Source organism: Macaca mulatta, chromosome 6 (assembly GCF_049350105.2).
Source record: "Macaca mulatta isolate MMU2019108-1 chromosome 6, T2T-MMU8v2.0, whole genome shotgun sequence".
NCBI lineage: Eukaryota > Metazoa > Chordata > Mammalia > Primates > Cercopithecidae > Macaca > Macaca mulatta.
Genome location: NC_133411.1, coordinates 128,249,151 through 128,266,680, shown reverse-complemented (window position 1 = coordinate 128,266,680; position 17,530 = coordinate 128,249,151). Strand labels below are relative to the sequence as shown.

General features: G+C 36.7%; 1 protein-coding gene across 5 annotated transcripts in view; it reads right to left on the bottom strand.

The window, feature by feature from the left end:
• DMXL1 (Dmx like 1) overlaps positions 1 to 17,530 on the bottom strand; it is a 174,990-nt gene that overhangs the window by 84,979 nt on the left and 72,481 nt on the right. For all 5 annotated transcript variants that reach the window (XM_001087590.5, XM_028849674.2, XM_078005121.1 and 2 more), the window contains 4 exons: positions 16,199 to 16,318; positions 15,689 to 15,910; positions 12,546 to 14,228; positions 10,942 to 11,049 (listed from right to left, as the gene is read on the bottom strand). In XM_001087590.5, the coding sequence (XP_001087590.3) occupies positions 10,942 to 11,049; positions 12,546 to 14,228; positions 15,689 to 15,910; positions 16,199 to 16,318 (2,133 nt within the window). The remainder of the gene's footprint in view (positions 1 to 10,941; positions 11,050 to 12,545; positions 14,229 to 15,688; positions 15,911 to 16,198; positions 16,319 to 17,530) is intronic.

Genomic DNA, 17,530 nt, shown 5'->3' with positions numbered 1-17,530 from the left:
TTTTAACCTAAGTCAAGCAAGGAATTACCTCCCATGCCAAGCAATGTGAAATGCTTTCTATATGGAACACTGAAAATAAATAAAAAGTTAAAACAAAACAAAAAAACCCTACATTGTGAATGGACTATTATTCTAAATCATTTTTGGATTCCTGTCATCTCTCTAGCAACTTCAATACATTTTCATAAATAATTAAATAATCTGATTTAGACATCAGTAAGATGGCAGGAATAGAAGTCCCAGGTTTCATTCCTTGCCATGATTTGCATATTTATATCCCTTCAGATTTCACGGTGAAACTTAACCTGCAATGTAACGGCATTAAGAGGTAGAGCCTTAAGGAGATAACTAGCCACTGCCCTCATGAATGGGATTAACGTCCTTATAAAAGGGATCAAGAGAACTAGGTAGTCCTTTTCACCAGTTCCATCATTTAAGGATGTAGCAACAAGGTGCCAACTATGGAGCAGAGATCAAGCCCTTACCAGACACCAAATCTGCTGGTGCCTTGATCTTGGACTTCCCAGTCTCCAGAAATATGAAAAATAAATTGTTCCTATTTATAAATTACCCAGTCTAAGGTATTTGTTATAGAAGCCCCAAAAGACAGACACCCCTGCACAAAGAGAGTTTAAGTAGCAACTAGCCACAGAAAAGAAAATGCCATTTTACCCCCAAACTTGGGAATGAGCTGAGACACCTCTGTGGACCATAGAACCAAATAAAAACTACAGTAGAAGGGTAAAAGCAACAGTCTCACTTTGAGCACATCATCCGTTCCCGTCCAAGCTGATTTGTGGTACGAAGAGAAAATTCCCTAGATCCAGTTTGTACAGTGGGAAAAGCAAGCCACAGTCAGGCACTGAGCTTCCCCAGAGTTCTAAAATGTTTCCCAGGAAGCTCACGCAGGTCTCACCTCAAGGGAAACAATGTGGGCAATGTCATAGCTAGATCATCTGGGGTTGGGTAGAAACAAATAAAGGAGTTAGACCTTATAGCAACTAGCCTACAGATGTTGGTGGTAGCTCTGTGTTCCTGCCAGTAGTAGCATCCAATTAGAGGTAACAGCCAATGGCATATCCTACCTGCAAAGTCAAGCTGGTTGCTTCCAGAAGCATGGTAAAAAATTAAACCTGGCTTCAGTCCTTAGATGGCTAACCTCCACATTCAGCCTCAGAGCCTACCCCAAAGCCCCGCCCAGACTGGTAGACAACTACCTCAGCATATTTCAGCAAAGCTCAGGGGCTAGACCTGCCCAACCAGAGAGTTCAAACAGTGGCTTGGCTCAGCCTCGAACACCACTCCAAGGTCCCACACAGGCAGGGAGACACCTATCACTGTGTACTTCCTTAGAGGACAGACCTGCCCAACCTGTGAGGCCAAACAGGGGCTTGGCCCAGCCCCAGACCTCACACCAAGGCTCCGTTCAGGCAGGAGGGCAAGCTTCAAACACATATTTCTATAAAACATAGCCTCTGAATCTGTCCATCTGGAATAACAACTCTGCCTAACTTCGGGGCCAGCCTGCAACCCTGCCCAACTTCAGAACCCAAATGATAATACTGCCTGGCCAGAGAACACATCCTGTGACCCAGCCCAATTAGAGGCTATCGCAGTGCCCAGCCAGCAGCTCTGAATGACTGCAGAGACCAGCCAGTGGTCTTGCCAGACAGCAGAACCTAGAGAGCAGCATCATCCAACCTCAGAACCTAAAGGCAGGGGCCTAGCCACCTAGAGAACCCAACTGTAAGCCCTGCCCCCCTGGGGTCATTTCAGGCTAAACCATGCATAATCAGAGGCTAGATTTAATAGTGAAGCTCTATCTTGGCCAGAAATCACAGAAGAGGTTGCTGTCTCTTCAAATGTGCAGACCCCAAAGCAAATACACGAGAATGGTGAAGAAGCAGGGAATCATTATATCTCGAAAAGAAACTAATAAATTTCCAATAATGAACCCAAAGGAAACAGATCTATGAAATGACCGATGAATATTGGAATAATCCACTTAAAAAGTTCAGTGAACTACTTGAATATATAGAGGAAAATTAAAACAAATTTATTCTTATTTAAATAAATTCTACTCAAATAGAAACCGAAAGAGAATGGGGATAGCTATACTTAGACAAAATAGACTTCAAGTCAAAAACTGTAAAAGGAGACAAAGAAGTATGTTACATAATGATAAAAGGGTCAATTCATCCAGAGGATATTAATAATTATAAATATATACATAACATCAGAGGCACTTAGACTTCGAAAGCAAATATTAAAGAAAGTAAAGGGAGAGATAGATTACAATACAGTAATAATAGGGGGATTCAATACCCTACTTTCAACAAAGGACAGATCATCCAGACAGAAAATTAAGAACACTGGATCTGACCAATGTTTAGTCTCTTAGACCAAATGTACCTAAAAGACATGTACAGAACACTCTACCAAACAGCAAGAGAATATGCATTCTTTTTGTGCACACAAAGAATATTCCCCAGAATAGATAATATGTTAGATTACAAAGCAAGTTTTAAAAAATTCAAGTGGATTAAATCATATCAAGTATCTTTGCTGATCACAATAGTATGAAACGAGAAATAAATAACAGGAGAAATCTTGGAAAAGTCACCAATTTGTGGAAATTAAACAATATGCTCCTGAAAAAACAATGGGTCAAAGAAGAAATCAAAAGAGAAATTAAAAATTATCTTGAGACAAACAAATACAAAAACAGAATATGCTAAAATTTATGGGATGCAGCAAAACTATTTCTAAGAGAGAAAATCACAGCATTCAGTTCCTCCCCCCGTATCTCTCTCTCTCTCTCTCTCTCAAATAAACAACCTACTATTATACATCAAGGAACTAAAAATAGAAGAAACTCAGCCCAAAGTTAACAGAAGAAAGGAAATGAAGATCGGAGGAGAAATAAATAAAGTATAAACTAGAAAAATGACAGGGAAAAACAACTAACAAAACTAAGGGTCAGTTTTCTGGAAAGATAAATATACTTGACAAATCCTTAGCAAGATTAAGAAAAAGAAGGGCCAGGCGCAGTGGCTCATGCCTGTAATCCCAGCACTTTTAGGAGATGGAGGCAGGAGGATCACTTGAGGTCAAGAGTTCGAGACCAGCTTAGCCAACATGGCAAAACCCTGTCTCTACAAAATACAAAAATTAGCTGGTTGTGGTGGAGCAAGCCGATAATCCCAGCTACTTGAGAGGCTGAGGCAAGAGAATCGCTTAAATCCAGGAGGGCACAGGTTGCAGTGAGCTGCGAGGCGCCATGGCACTCCAGCCTGGGAGACAGAGAAAGTCTCTATCTCAATAAATAAATAAACCAAAGACTAAAAATAAAATTAGAACTTAAAGAAGAGACACTACAAATGATACCACAAACAAATAATTGTAAGAGATGAATATGCAGATATCTGCCAACAAATTGGATAACCCAGAAGAAATGGATAAATTCCTAAACACAGATAACCTGCCGGAACTGAAATATGAAGAAATAAAATATCTGAACAGATTGATGATGGGTAAGCACATAAATCAGTAATATAAAGTCTCCCATCAGGTCAGGCACGGTGTCTCATGCCTGTAACCCCAGCACTTTGGGAGGTCAAGGCAGGCAGATCACTTGAGGTCAGGTGTTCCAGACCAGCCTTGCCAACATGGCGAAACTCTGTCTCTACTAAATTACCCCAGCTACTCAGGAGGCTGAAGTAGGAGAATCACTTGAAACCCGGAGGCAGAAGTTGCAGTGAGCCGAGATTGCACCACTGCACTCCAGAGTTGGGTGACAGGAGCATCTCAAAAAAAAAAAAAAAAAAAAAAAAAAAATCACACACACGTCTCCCGTCAACCCATCAAAGAAAAGTCCAGAATTTGATCACATCACAGGTGCATTCTACTAAACATTTAAAGAAAAACTAACACCAATCCTTCTTAAACTCTTCCAAAGAACAGAAGAGGAAAGAAAAGTTCTTCTTTTTATGAGACCAGGAGTTCCCTGATGCCAATGCCAGGCAAAATAAATACAAAATAATAACAACAATAATAAAAATTATAGGTCATTATCCCTGATAAACACAAATGTAAAACCCTCCACAAAATACTAGCAAACCAAATTAACAGCACAATAAAAGGATCACCCAGTATGATCAAGTAGGAATTATGCCAAGAGTTCAAGATTGGCTCAACATGTGCAAATTAACTGATGTCATTCTGTTCACATTAACAAAATTAAGGACAAAACCATATGATCCTCTCAACAGATGCAAAAAAAGCATCAAGTAAAATTCAACATCCTTTCATGACAAAAACTCTCAAAAAATTAGGTGCAGAAGGAATGTACCTCAACACAATAAAGGCCACAAATGATAAGCCCAGAGCTAAACATCATACTCAACAGTGACAATTTAAAAGCTTTTCCTCTAAGATCAGAAAGAGGACAAAAATGCACTCTCTCACAACTTCTACTCAACTATGATAGTACTAGAAGTCCCTGCCAGAGCAACTGGACAAAAGAAAGAAATAAAAAGGCATCCAAATAGGAAATGAAGAAGTAAAAATGTCACTGTTTGCTAACAACACAATCTTACATACAGAAAACACAAAAGACTCCACCAAAGAAACAGAACTAATAAACAACTACATTAAACATGAAGGATACAAAATTAAAATGCAAAAAGAAGTGGCATTTCCATACAGTAACAACAAATTATCTGATCTGATTTAAAAAATAAATAAAACAATCTCATTAATCGTTGCTACAAAAAAAAAAAAAACAAAACAAAAAACAGGCTGGTGGCTCACGTCTGTAATCCCAGCATTTGGGAGGCCAGAGTGGGAGGACAGTTTGAGCTGAGGAGTTTAAGAACAGCCTGGGCAACACAGTAAGACCCCATCTCATTAAAAACAAAAATTTAACCAAGGAAGTAAAAGAGCTCTACAATAAAACTGTAAAACACTGATGAAAGAAATTTGAAGACACAAAAAAAATGGTAAGATACCCAGTGTTCACAGATTGGAAAAATTAATTTAATTTTTAAATCGTTAAGATGTTCAAACTACCCAAAATTATCTACAGATTCAATGCAATCTCTATCAAAATACTGATGTCATTTTTCACAGAAATAGAAAAAAAGAAAAAAAACCCTAAAATTCATTAGGAATACCAAGAAACCCCAAATACCCAAAGTAAACTTGAGATGAAAGAACAAACCTAGAGACATCATACTGCCTGATTTCAAACTATATTACAAAGCTAGGGTAATCAAAATAGCAAGGTACTGGTGTAAAAACAGAAACACAGACCAATGGAATAGAACAGAAGGCGTGGAAATCAACTCATACATTTATACTCAACTGATTTTTGTCAAAGGTGCCAGGAACACACAATAGAAAAGGATAGTTTCTTCAAAAAATGGTGCTGGGAAAACTAGATAACTACATGCAGAAGAATGAAATTGGACCATTACCTTACACCATATACAAAAATAGGTCAAAATGGACTAAAGACTTAAACATAAGACCTGCATTATAAAACCACTAGAAGAAAAGACAGGGGGAAAACTACATGTCATCAGTCTGGGCAATGATTTTTTTTGGACACAGCACCAAAGGGACAGGCAACAAAAGCAAAAATTAACAAATGGGATTACATCAAACTGAAAATGTCTGCATAGCAAAAAATACAATCAGCAGAGTGAAGAGAAAAGCCATGGATTGGGAAATAATATTTGCAATCTGTATATCTGATACGGAGTTAATATCCAAAATATATCAAGAACTCTAATAACCCAATAGCAAGAAAACAACTCAATTAAAAAATGGACATGCCAGGCACAAGTGGTGCACACCTGTAGTCCCAGCTATTTGAGAGGCTGAGGCAGGAGGATGGCTTGAGGCCAGGAGTTTGACTGCAGCCTGGGCAACAGAGTAAGACCTTCATCTCTTGGGGGGTGGAAAAAAAACCCAGAGGGGACAAAAGACCTGAACAGATATTTCTCAAAAGAAGACATATGAATGTCCAACAGATAAATGAAAAAGGTGCTTGACATCTATAATCATCAGGAAAATGCAAATTAAAGCCATAATGAGATAACAATTCACACCTGCTAGAATGTCTATTATCAGAAAGAGAGAAAAAAAAGTTTTGGTAAAGAAGTGGCGAAAAGGGGAGCCTGGTACACTGCTAGTGGGAACATAAATTAGTACAGCCATTATGGAAAAGGGTATGAAGGTTCCTCAAATATCTAAAAATATTCTGGGACAATGTTTTATTAAAAGAGAAGAAAAGCAAAAAATTTTAACTAAAAAAAGAAAGAAAAAATATAGAAACAAAATTACCACATGATCCACCAACCCCATTTATGTGTATATAGTCAAAGGATGTGAAATCAGTATGTTGAAGAGTTATCTGCACTCCAATGTTAAGTGTAGCTTTATTCACAATAGCTTAGTTATCAAATCAACCTAAGTATCCATCAATACATTAATAAAGAAAATGTCTCATATATAGGCATACCTTGGAGATACCGTAGGTTCAATTTCAGACCACCACAATAAAGCAAATATTGCAGTAAAATGAGTAACACAACTTTTTGTTTCCCAGTGCTTATACAAGTTATGGTCACATCATACTGTGGTCTATTAACTGTGTAATAGCATTATGTCTAAAATGAGTGTACATACCTTAATTAAAAAGCACATTATTGCTAAAACGTAACAATAATCTGAGCCTTAAGCAGCTCATATTCTTTGCTGATGGAGAATCTTGCCTCCATGTTACTGGCTGCTGACTGATCACGGTAGAGGTTACTGAAGGCTGGGATGGCTGTAGCAATTTCTTAAAATAAGACAACAACGAAGAGTGCCACACAGATGGCCTCTTCCTTTTATGTGAGATTTCTCTATACCATGTAATTCTATTTGATAGAATTTAGAACTTCTTTCAAAATTGGAGCCAGTCCTCTCAAACCCTGCCAGTGCTCTATCAACTAAGTTTATGGACTATTCTAAATCCTTTGTTTTAATTTCAACCATGTTCACTGCATCTTCACCAGGCGTAGATTCTACCTTAAGAAACCACATTCATTGCTCATCCTTTAAGAAGCAACTCCTCATTTGCTGAAGTTTTTGCTTTTTTTTTTTTTTTTTTTTTTTTTTGAGACAGGGTCTCCTTCTGTTGCCCAGGCTGGAGTGCAGTGGTGTGATCACAGCTCATTGCAGTCTTGACCTCCTGGACTCAAGTGATATTCCCATTCAGCTCCCTGAGTAGCTAGGACTACAGGCACGTATCACTAAACCTACCTAAATTTTTTTCAGAGATGGGGTCTATGTTGCTCAGGCTGGTCCTCAAACTCCTGGCCTCAAACGATCCTCCCACCTCAATATCCCAAAGTGTTGAGATTACAGGCATGAGCCATCATGCCTGGCTCTGCTAAAATTTTACCCTGAGATTGCAGCAATTCAGTCACAACTTCAGGTTCTACTTTTAATTCCAGTTCCCTTGCTATTTCTACCATATCTGCAATTACTTCCTCTACTGAAGTCATGAACCCTTCAAAGTCATCTGTGAAGGCTGCAATCAACTTCTTCCAAACTCTTGTCAATGTTGATATTTTGACAGCCTCCCATGAATTACAAATGTGCCTAATGGCATCTAGAATGGTGAAACCTTTCCAGTGGTTTTCAATTTACTTTGTCCAGATCCATCAGAGGAATCATTATCTATAGCAGTTATAGCCTTATGAAATGTATTTCTTAAATGATAAGACTTAAAACTTGGAAGCATTCCTTGATTCATGGACTGCAAAATGAATGTTGTGTTACAGGCATAAAAACTATATTAATCTCCTTGTACATCTGCATCAGAGCTCTAGTGTGAACAGGTCACTGTCAATAACAGCAATATTTTGAAAGGAAATCTTATTTCTCAACAGAAGGTCTCAATAGTGGGCTGAAAATATTAAATTATGCTATAAACAGAGGTGCTGCCATCGGGCTTTGTTGTTCCATTCGTATAGCACAGACAGAAGAGGTTTCGCGTAATTCTTAAAGACTCTAGGATTTTCAAAATGGTAAATGGGCATTGGCTTCAACTTAGTTACCAGCTGCATTAGCCCCTAACAAGAGTCAGTCTGTCCTTTAAGCCAGGCACTGACTTCTCTCTAACTATAAAAGTCCTAGATGGCATCTTCTTCCAAAAGAAGGCTATTCCATCTACTTTAAAAATCTGTCCTTTTGTGTAGCCACCTTCATCCATTATCTTAGCTAGACCTTCTGGAAAACATGCTGAAGCAAGTGCTGAATGACGTAGAAGCTTCAGCATGTTATCCAGAAGATCCAGCTTCACCTTGTACTTGTAGTTTATGGAGAAGGCTTCTTTCCTTAAACCTCAGGGACCAACCTCTGCTAGCTTCAAACTTTAATTCTGCAGCTTCCTCACCTCTCTCACCTTTCATGAAATTAAGACGAGTTAGAGCCTTGTTTTAGATTAGGCTTTGGCATAAGAAAATCTTGTGGCTAGTTTGATCCATCTAGACCACTCAAACTTTTTCCACATAAGCAATGAGGCTACTTTGCTTTCTTATCATTCATGTGTTCAATGGAGAATGTTTAGTTTCCTTTGGACCTTGTCCTTTGCATTTACAATTTGGTAAACTGTTTGGCACAAGAGGCTTAGCCTTCAGCCTATCTTGGCTTTCGACATGCCTTCCTTACTAAGCTTAGTCATTTCTAGCTTTTGATTTAAAGCAAGAGATATGCAGCTCTTCCTTTTGCTTGAACACTTAGAAGACACTGTAGGGTTGTTAAACTGTCCTAATTTCTATATTGGTTATGTCTCAGTGAATAGAGAGGTCTGAGCAGGAGAAATATAGGGGAATGGCTGATTGGTGTTGTAGCCACAGTACACAATTTATTGACTAAATTCAATGTCCTACGTAGGCGCAGTTCATGGCACTCCAAAACCATTATAATAACAACAAAGATCACTGATCACAGACGACAGAAAAAGTTTGAAATATTGTGAGAATTACCAAAATGAGACACAGAGACATGAAGTGAACACATGCTGTTGGAAAAATGGTGCTGACAGACTTGCTCAACAAAGGGTTGCCACAAAGCTTCAATTTGTAAAAACTGCTGTATTTGCAAAATGCAACCTAGCAAAGCACAACAAAAACGTGTATGCTCGTATATACACTGGAGTATCAGTCAGCCTTAAAAAAGGAAATCTTGTCATTTGCAACAACATGGATGAACCTGGAGAACATTACAGTAAGTGAAATAAGCCAGTCATAGACAAATATTGCATGATTTCACTTATGTGTGGAATCAAATACAATTGAAATCAAAGAAACAGAGAATAAAATGGTATTTGCCCAAGGCTGGGGATAAGATGAGAAGGGAGACATTGGTCAAAGAGTACAAAGTTTCAGTTAGGAGGAATACATTTCTGATATCTACTGCACAGCTTGGTAACTATCTTTAATAATAGTGTATTGTATATTTCAATATTGCTAAGAGAGTACATTTCAAATATTCTTACCACAAATATGCTACATATTTGAGGTGATGGATATGTCTAGTTTGACTTAATCATTGCACTTTGTATACATATAACATTACTTTGGACCCTATAAATATACACAATTTTAATGTGTTAAATTACAATTTAAAAATTTTAAAGAGAATTTGGCCTGGCAAAGTGGCCCACCCCTGCAATCCCCAGCAGTTTGGGAGGCCAAGGCAGGTGGACCACTTGAGGTCAGGAGTTCAAGACTGGCCTGGCCAATATGGTGAAACCCCATCTCTATTAAAAACACAAAAATTAGCCAGGCGTAGTGGCATGTGCCTGTAGTCCCAGGTATTCGGGAGGCTAAGGCAGGAGAATCACTTGAACCCGGGAAATGGAGGTTGCAGTGTGCAGAAATCACACCACTGTACTCTAGCCTGGATGACGGAACAAGACTCTATCTCAAAAAGAAAAAAAAAAAAAAAAACTAAAAAGAATTTTATTTAGAATTTTCAACTTCACTTTTTTCAAAGCTATATACAAAATGAGAGAAAGAAAATACAGAAACAAAGAGACAGACAAAAGGTACGAGCAAGAGACTGAGACGAAGGAGCAGAGGCTAAAAGGCTAAACTGCAAGGTCCCAATAACACTTTTTAAACCTACAGATCCAATAATGCTGAAAGCCAGCTCTATTTCTTGAACTTCCTGGGAGATGAGCCAAAAAACATGCTGTTTTGTTTAAGTGAACTTAAGTGAGATTTCTCTCACTTTGAACTAAGACAATGTTATTTTCAGATACCTACAATAATCATTTAATAAGAATCTATTAAGTTACGCTAAGACAGTTCAAAGTCTAACACAGTTCAAAGTAAGAGAACTAACAGTATCTGAAATACAGCACTAAATACAGAATACATGAAATATACTAAACTAATATCTGAAATACATATTTTAACAGTTTTAAGTGTGGGTAAATTTACACTTTCAATATTCTGTACTCTTTGTGAAACATTTAAAATTTGAGAATGTATTATAACAAAAATGTTATTCAAAGTTTGGTGGAAAAACTGAATTTAGATAAATGTCAAAAAAGGAGAAAAAAGCCAATCTAAAGAATAAATTAAAGAAAATGAAACAATACTAATTTGCCTTGAACATAACATGCATTTAAAAACTTTAACACAGAATATCCAATTTCCCAGTACCTGTTTCTTCGTTAACTCCTTTTGTCTACCATTAAAAATTCCAATGTTTTAAGCAAAGATTATGAAGAAATAAACATTCTAATAAATAAAGGAACTTAAAATGTGTTAAATTTGTCATCATTATCATGTCTGGGTAAAAACAAGTTTAAAAACTCCCAAGTCTCTCATTTTCTACTCGCTTTATTTCCCTTTAATAGATTACTATCAAAATCACCTTGGTGAAGGAGTTGAGCTCGATAGGCTGGAAGGGAAGTTGTAAGAAAGGTATGGAGTCGAACAGCCAAAAGAAATTTTAGTCCACATTCATCAAGAGTTTCTCCACCTGCAATGGGAGAAAGGGGAAGCAACGTATTTAAAAAAAAAAAAATTGTAAGCAAAAGAACACCAAATATAGGCATATAACATTCTTAACCTGACCCCCCCAAAAAAAGTTATCAGTCTAAAATATTTTCTAACATTTATCTTTTTCTACACAATTTTACATTACAGAAAAAACAGTATAAACAATTGGAAAAATAATAAAAAAGAGAATAAAGAGAGTCTGATACTCTTTAGAATCTGACCTCTTCTGATTGAAATCTTATTTAAATTGTGACTGATTTTTGAACAGTTTAACCTTTTCTGTGGCACATGTACAGTAATATCTTTAATCAATACGGTTTATTCAAATCATACATCCACCCCAATAATCTGCTGTTAACAATGGAAGAAATACTTCTATGGTGGGAGGGCCTGGTATTTTTTCCTTGAAGCAAAAACTAAAAACATAAAACACCTATAACATATTCACATCAAAAATAGTATCTACTAGTAATATCGCTAAAAGTGTCAAGATTCATAACCAACTTAATTTTTCTTAAATTTAATTTTGTTATATTAAATTTACCCTAAATTTTCCTTTCAAGCTTCGTTCAAAGGGATACTGACATATATATGGTCCACAAGGCTCAATTGGTTCATTTCAGAACTTGAGATTTGATGGGAAACTGTTCATAACTCAGCAGTGTTTTTTTTAAAATGCTCTCTGGGTGAGGAAAAGATCTAATTACATTATGCTTTTCTAGGTAGGAGCATACACTAATGCCAATTTTAAAAAAAAAACTCAATGTTTTAAAAACTGAATTATAATTGTTAATAGTGGATTATTACAAAATGAGGGAAAAAAACCAGAAATCACCTTTTACTTTTAGGTACCTAAAATAATTATTTAATAAGAATCTGTTAAATTTTGCTAAACTAAGAAAGATTCAGTTGGATCTCTTATGAAGACAATTAGTAAAAATGACCAGCATAAGGAGTCTTTGTGCACTTGCTCATAGTACTATGATTTATGGGATAGTGCATATTAAGAGTTTACTGTTTATGATAGTCTAGGGGGGAAAAAGTTAAAACTGTTGTGAAGGTAGCAAGGATGTTCCCAAAAAAAACCTTAATCGTATTTTTTTTTTTAAGAGACAGGGTCTTGCTCTATTGCCCAGGCTGTAGTGCAGTGGCACAATCAATTCACTGCCGCCTCAACCTCCTGGGTGCAAGCATCATCCCACCTCAGCCTCCTGAGTAGCTAGGACTACAGGCATGAGGCACCATATCTTGCTAATTTTTTTTTTGTTTTCATAGAGATGGGGGTCTCATTATGTTGCCCAGGCTGGTCTTAAACTCCTGGGTTCTAGTGATCCTCCTGCCTCAGCCTCCAAAAGAGCTGAATTTACAGGCATAAGCCCCTGTGCCTAGCTAATGGCATCATTTTAATAATAATTATTTAAAATTATTTTCTGTGAAAATAAGTAAAAATGTTATCAGCATGGAGTTTAGTTTTACCTTGGCTTCTGTCTCGGCTTTCTCCAATATCAGTGCTTGTTGTTGCAATTGTATCTGCTAAGGCCATCAAAGACATCTGTTCCATCCGGCTGAGTCCTGGTAAACTAGAATGAAGTAAGTGGCCAGAAAGAACCTGAGCATGCTCAGGTCCAAAGTAAGTTGGACTGTATTGTGAAAGGTCAATAACTCTAGGCTTTGTATTTTCTTCATCTGTCTCTAACATATGAGTATCAGTCATTACAGGTTGAGTCTGAAAAAGCTCATCATAACTTTCTTTTGATAACTGGTTTGATTTACTTAAGGTACTCTCATTACCAGATTTCTCCAAAGATGAGTAACAGCTATCATCATCTGCTGCAAGTAAGGCATATAAAGGAAGTGGAGGAACAGAATCTATTTCTGTGTAATCTGTATTTTCAGTCTTGTTGAATGCCTGGGGGTCTCTGGTAGTGCTTCCACTAGCACTGATTGTGAGAGACCTAAGGCGGCGTTCATGATTAGATTCAGCTTCATTCAAAGCCACAACTTCCCCAGCAATGCACTTAACAAGATGGGACAATATGGCCTTGGCTCTCCGAACTTTACCAAGATCCATGAGTTCCAAAAGCTGCAAGGGATGATACTGAGGTAGAGTCGGGGAAAGTACATGAGCTGCTTCAAAAAGACCTGAATCTTCCATATCCACTGAAGGATCGAATGCAGTTTTCTTTCCACAGATTTTCTGTGCAAGACTGGTCATGGATCGAGTCAGAGTTTTCTTTGGAGGATGTAACCCAGAACTGGAGTTACTCTGTTTCATTAAACTTGTTATAGATGGAGTGCTCCCACTGTACGAATCTGTTATAACAGGTTCTTGTTTAGAAGATGGCTGCCATTGGGAATACACATGCATTTCACAGTCCATTCCTACCACAAGGATGCCATCCCGGACCCACGATAAAGAAACAGGAAAAGGTGGGGAGCCATCTACAGAAGAAACCAGGTCCACACTTCGTAATAGTACAAATTTAGAAAGGGGCACAACTTTAGTACTCTCCCAGAGAGGAAACGCCAGGCTTTCCTTAGCAGTCTGGTCTTGTACCTTGCCAGCCAGGGGTCCATACATAAAAAGTTTTGATCCAATTCCTACAGTCAGGATATGAGAACCATCTTCTCTAGACATCCAATCTAAGTGAACTAAATGCTTTGTGTTTGATGTGATATTCTCTTTACTAGATAAATATATCTCTTGTTTATTATAGGCCACTAAATTACTGTCAACACTAATGCCAGAATCCAATACTGTGCTTAACTCATCTAAATGAATTGTCTGTTCAAGGACCCAACATGAACCTCCTGTTGACTCACATTCAAAAATACTTACATGCATCACAAAGTCCTGGGAAGATCTACTATTAGATGCAGGCTGCTTATAAGCTACTGCTAAACGATTTGTATGTGCACAGCTAACTTCTATAGGCCTACCAGGTACAGTTATACTACTATTGCTCTGAAGTCCATCTTCAATAAGTAATGGCCATTCTTCCCAAATGTATGCAAGATCAATTTTTCCATTCTTTGATGTGGCAGATTGTCCATCTGTTACTCTGCATCTCCAGAATCTTACTTTCTCATCTGAACATGAAGTTGCCAATAAATAAGGAGCACTGCATGCAGGATATATAGAAGATGAACTCAGATGTCCTAAAATAAAAATAATCCATTAACAAAATGTCAAATTTGGTTAAATACTTCTGTTTTTATGTACTTAAGATTTTAGTCTTTTTGTATTAACTATTGTTAAGAGCATGACAGCCTATATTTATTTAAGAAGAGGCAGCAAGAATAGTAAGAAAGAGGCTTTTAATGACATCAGAAAGGTATAAAAACGAAAGGATCACCAAAACCTAGAGTTTAAAGGGAACTCTGAGATAATTTACTTCAATTCTTGAACGTTAAACATCTTGGGCCTAAATCAAACAACTTCGGCATAGGCAGAATTTTAAAAGTTGAATTCTAGTCAATCCAGAATTTGTTTCACAGCTCTTTGCTAGTTTTATACATTATAAATCTAATTTTAAAGCTATCAATGCATTTTTTTTTTTAATTTGTCAATACTCACTGGCTCCTTCTCTTTTACATTTTTCAATATAAATGTGAATGGCCTATGTTTACTCAAGTACTGAATGGTCACTTTAGAACTTAACATTTGCTGAGACTTAAAGTAATCATGCACTATTAGTTTTCTTTTTTTTTTTTTGAGACAGAGTCTTGCTCTGTCGCCCAGGCTGGGGTGCAGTGGCCGGATCTCAGCTCACTGCAAGCTCCGCCTCCCGGGTTTAGACCATTCTCCTGCCTCAGCCTCCCGAGTAGCTGGGACTACAGGCGCCCGCCACCTCGCCCGGCTAGTTTTTTGTATTTTTTAGTAGAGACGGGGTTTCACCGTGTTAGCCAGGATGGTCTCGATCTCCTGACCTCGTGATCCGCCCGTCTTGGCCTCCCAAAGTGCCGGGCGCGGTGGCTCAAGCACTATTAGTTTTCTAAAACAGGGGCCTTGATTTTTATTTTTGATTAGTATTCTGATACTCCAGAACAGTGGTTCTTGACCTTTTGCATGCATAAGAATCACTTGAAAGGCTTGTAAGACCAGGCCACTGGGTCCCATCCCAGAGTTTGAGATATAGTAACCCTGGGTGGCCCAAGAAATGGGGTGGCCCATTTCTAACAAGTTTCCAGGATGCTGATGCTGCTGGCCTGGGGACACTTTGAAAACCACTGCTCTAGAATAAGGATAATAAATATATAGCAGAAACCATACAATCAGAATCATGGCTCCAGGAAGCTATTGCCAATACCATCAAAGTTTGCAAATAAGGGACAACTCAGTTACCATCTCCGCTCTAGAAACTGTCCCTTTGTCTTCCCAAAAGACAAACGAAATTTGTTTTAGAAATCAATATTTAAGACTAGAACTGGCTGATAAATGTCAGAGTAATCTGAAAACATAATGAGAACTATAAGTCTTCAATTTAGGGTACTTGAATATTATTATTTCCATTTCTGGTTCTGTGTGGATTTAAGAGGTAGTCGCAGCACCTATTTTTAAATACCTGGGAAATACTCATGTGTTAAAAAATTAGTCTCTTTTCATAAAATTTACAAACCTGCTGATGGCTTAATACTTATTATCTCAACTCCTTCTGGCAAATGCAATTCTTGGCTATAAACCATTTCTGAAAACAGAGTCAACTTGCTGGTACTCTGGAGATTTGCTCTGCAAGCCTGATACTTTTGTGAAAAAGGAGATAGGATCTTCTCTGGAGAAGAAGAATAATGTTCTTCTGGCTGCCAAACTGCTTCAGATAATTTTGTGTCTACTTTTTCATCTATAAAACATAAGAAAAGAACCAAAAACTGAGGCAGGGGAGCCCTATAAATATTACGATTGCTACATTTCACAATCCGAAACTGCCTTGTAAAAGAGAAAATAGTAAACATATAAATATGATTCTTCACATAAAGAAAATAAGAAAAGATTTTTAAATTAATTGAATAATCTACAGTTATCACCATTTAATGAGAATGGCTTTAAGAAATATGTACCAAATTATCTAATTTTGTGTAATTTGTTAACTTATGCCTATTAAAATTACACACACACACAAATGACTCACCTAATGAGACAGGAGTTGATTTTAGATGTAAATTCCACATGTGTAATAGTGAACGGTTGTCTTGAGTGCATTCTATGACAATTAGGTAGAACTTCTCAGAAAATCCATTAGGTGAGCTGCCTGTTGGTATTAACGATATTTTTCACTGTTAATATGTATAAAAGAGACAACTTGCTAAATATGCCAAGTTAAAATAATTGGACTTTAAAAAAAAGAAAATTAAAAACTTTTACCTAAGGCTTCAAATACAAGTGGTATTATAAAATATATTCAAATCCTTTACCATACGAATTTGTATTAACTTAAAATTTTTACAATAATATGTATGCTATTTCATGTTTGAATTGACAGGTTTAGAGTCATCATCATCAAATTGTTCACAAAGATTAAACCATATGAAGCAGAAAATTTCTAAACAGATAGGAACTATATATGCAATATATACTTAAACTCAACATATTATGATGAAATGGTGGTGCCAAACATTTTTCAAATGAGTAAGGTCCATAATGGATGATGACTTCAGGATATTTATCCAATGGCCAAATTATAAGTATTCATTATAAAACGTATCATTCAAGAAAATTTGTCTTCGCCCAAATTGCAGTTTAAACAGCAAACAAGTTACTCAAAATAAACATATCCTTTTAAAATACATCAGAAAAAATCAATGATTTATTATTGCCTGAAAAAACCTTTTTAACAAGAGATTTTAATCCAAATTTTCTTCATTATAAGTTATTATTCACTATGTGCACAATTAGGTAAACGAAAATTACAGTATAAAAACAAAATAAATCACAGAACATGTAAAACATGAGAAAGCAGGTATAGAAGGGCACAAAGACTTTGCCCTTTTATAAATCTGCATAGGAAAAAAATAAAAAATGGTAACCATAAATGTTTTAAATCATCTTGTATTGACAGCCTAAATGAAAAGGTAACTTTGGTAATGTATTCTAAGTTAGGCATCCAAAATACAGAAATTAAGAGAAAAGAAAGGATAAAGATTATAACAAAAGAAAAAAGAATAGAAATCAATCCTAGTTTTGATAATTTCACTAACAACAAAAAATGCTCCAATACTGAAAATATTTGTAAAACACTTTTCTTCTTCATAATAGAGCAAAAGAAATGAAATCATAACTCCTTAGGTATTTTCTAGGAAACTCTAATAATGAACATAATAGTTTTTGGGTAAAAGTAAAAATTTCCTGAATATTTTAAGAAAAATCGTAGCCTTAAAGAGAGAAAAAAATACATTAAAAATTGAAGAATCCGAAAAAAGAAAATACTAGAATACGTGAAGATCATAGAAAAACTCAACCTTAT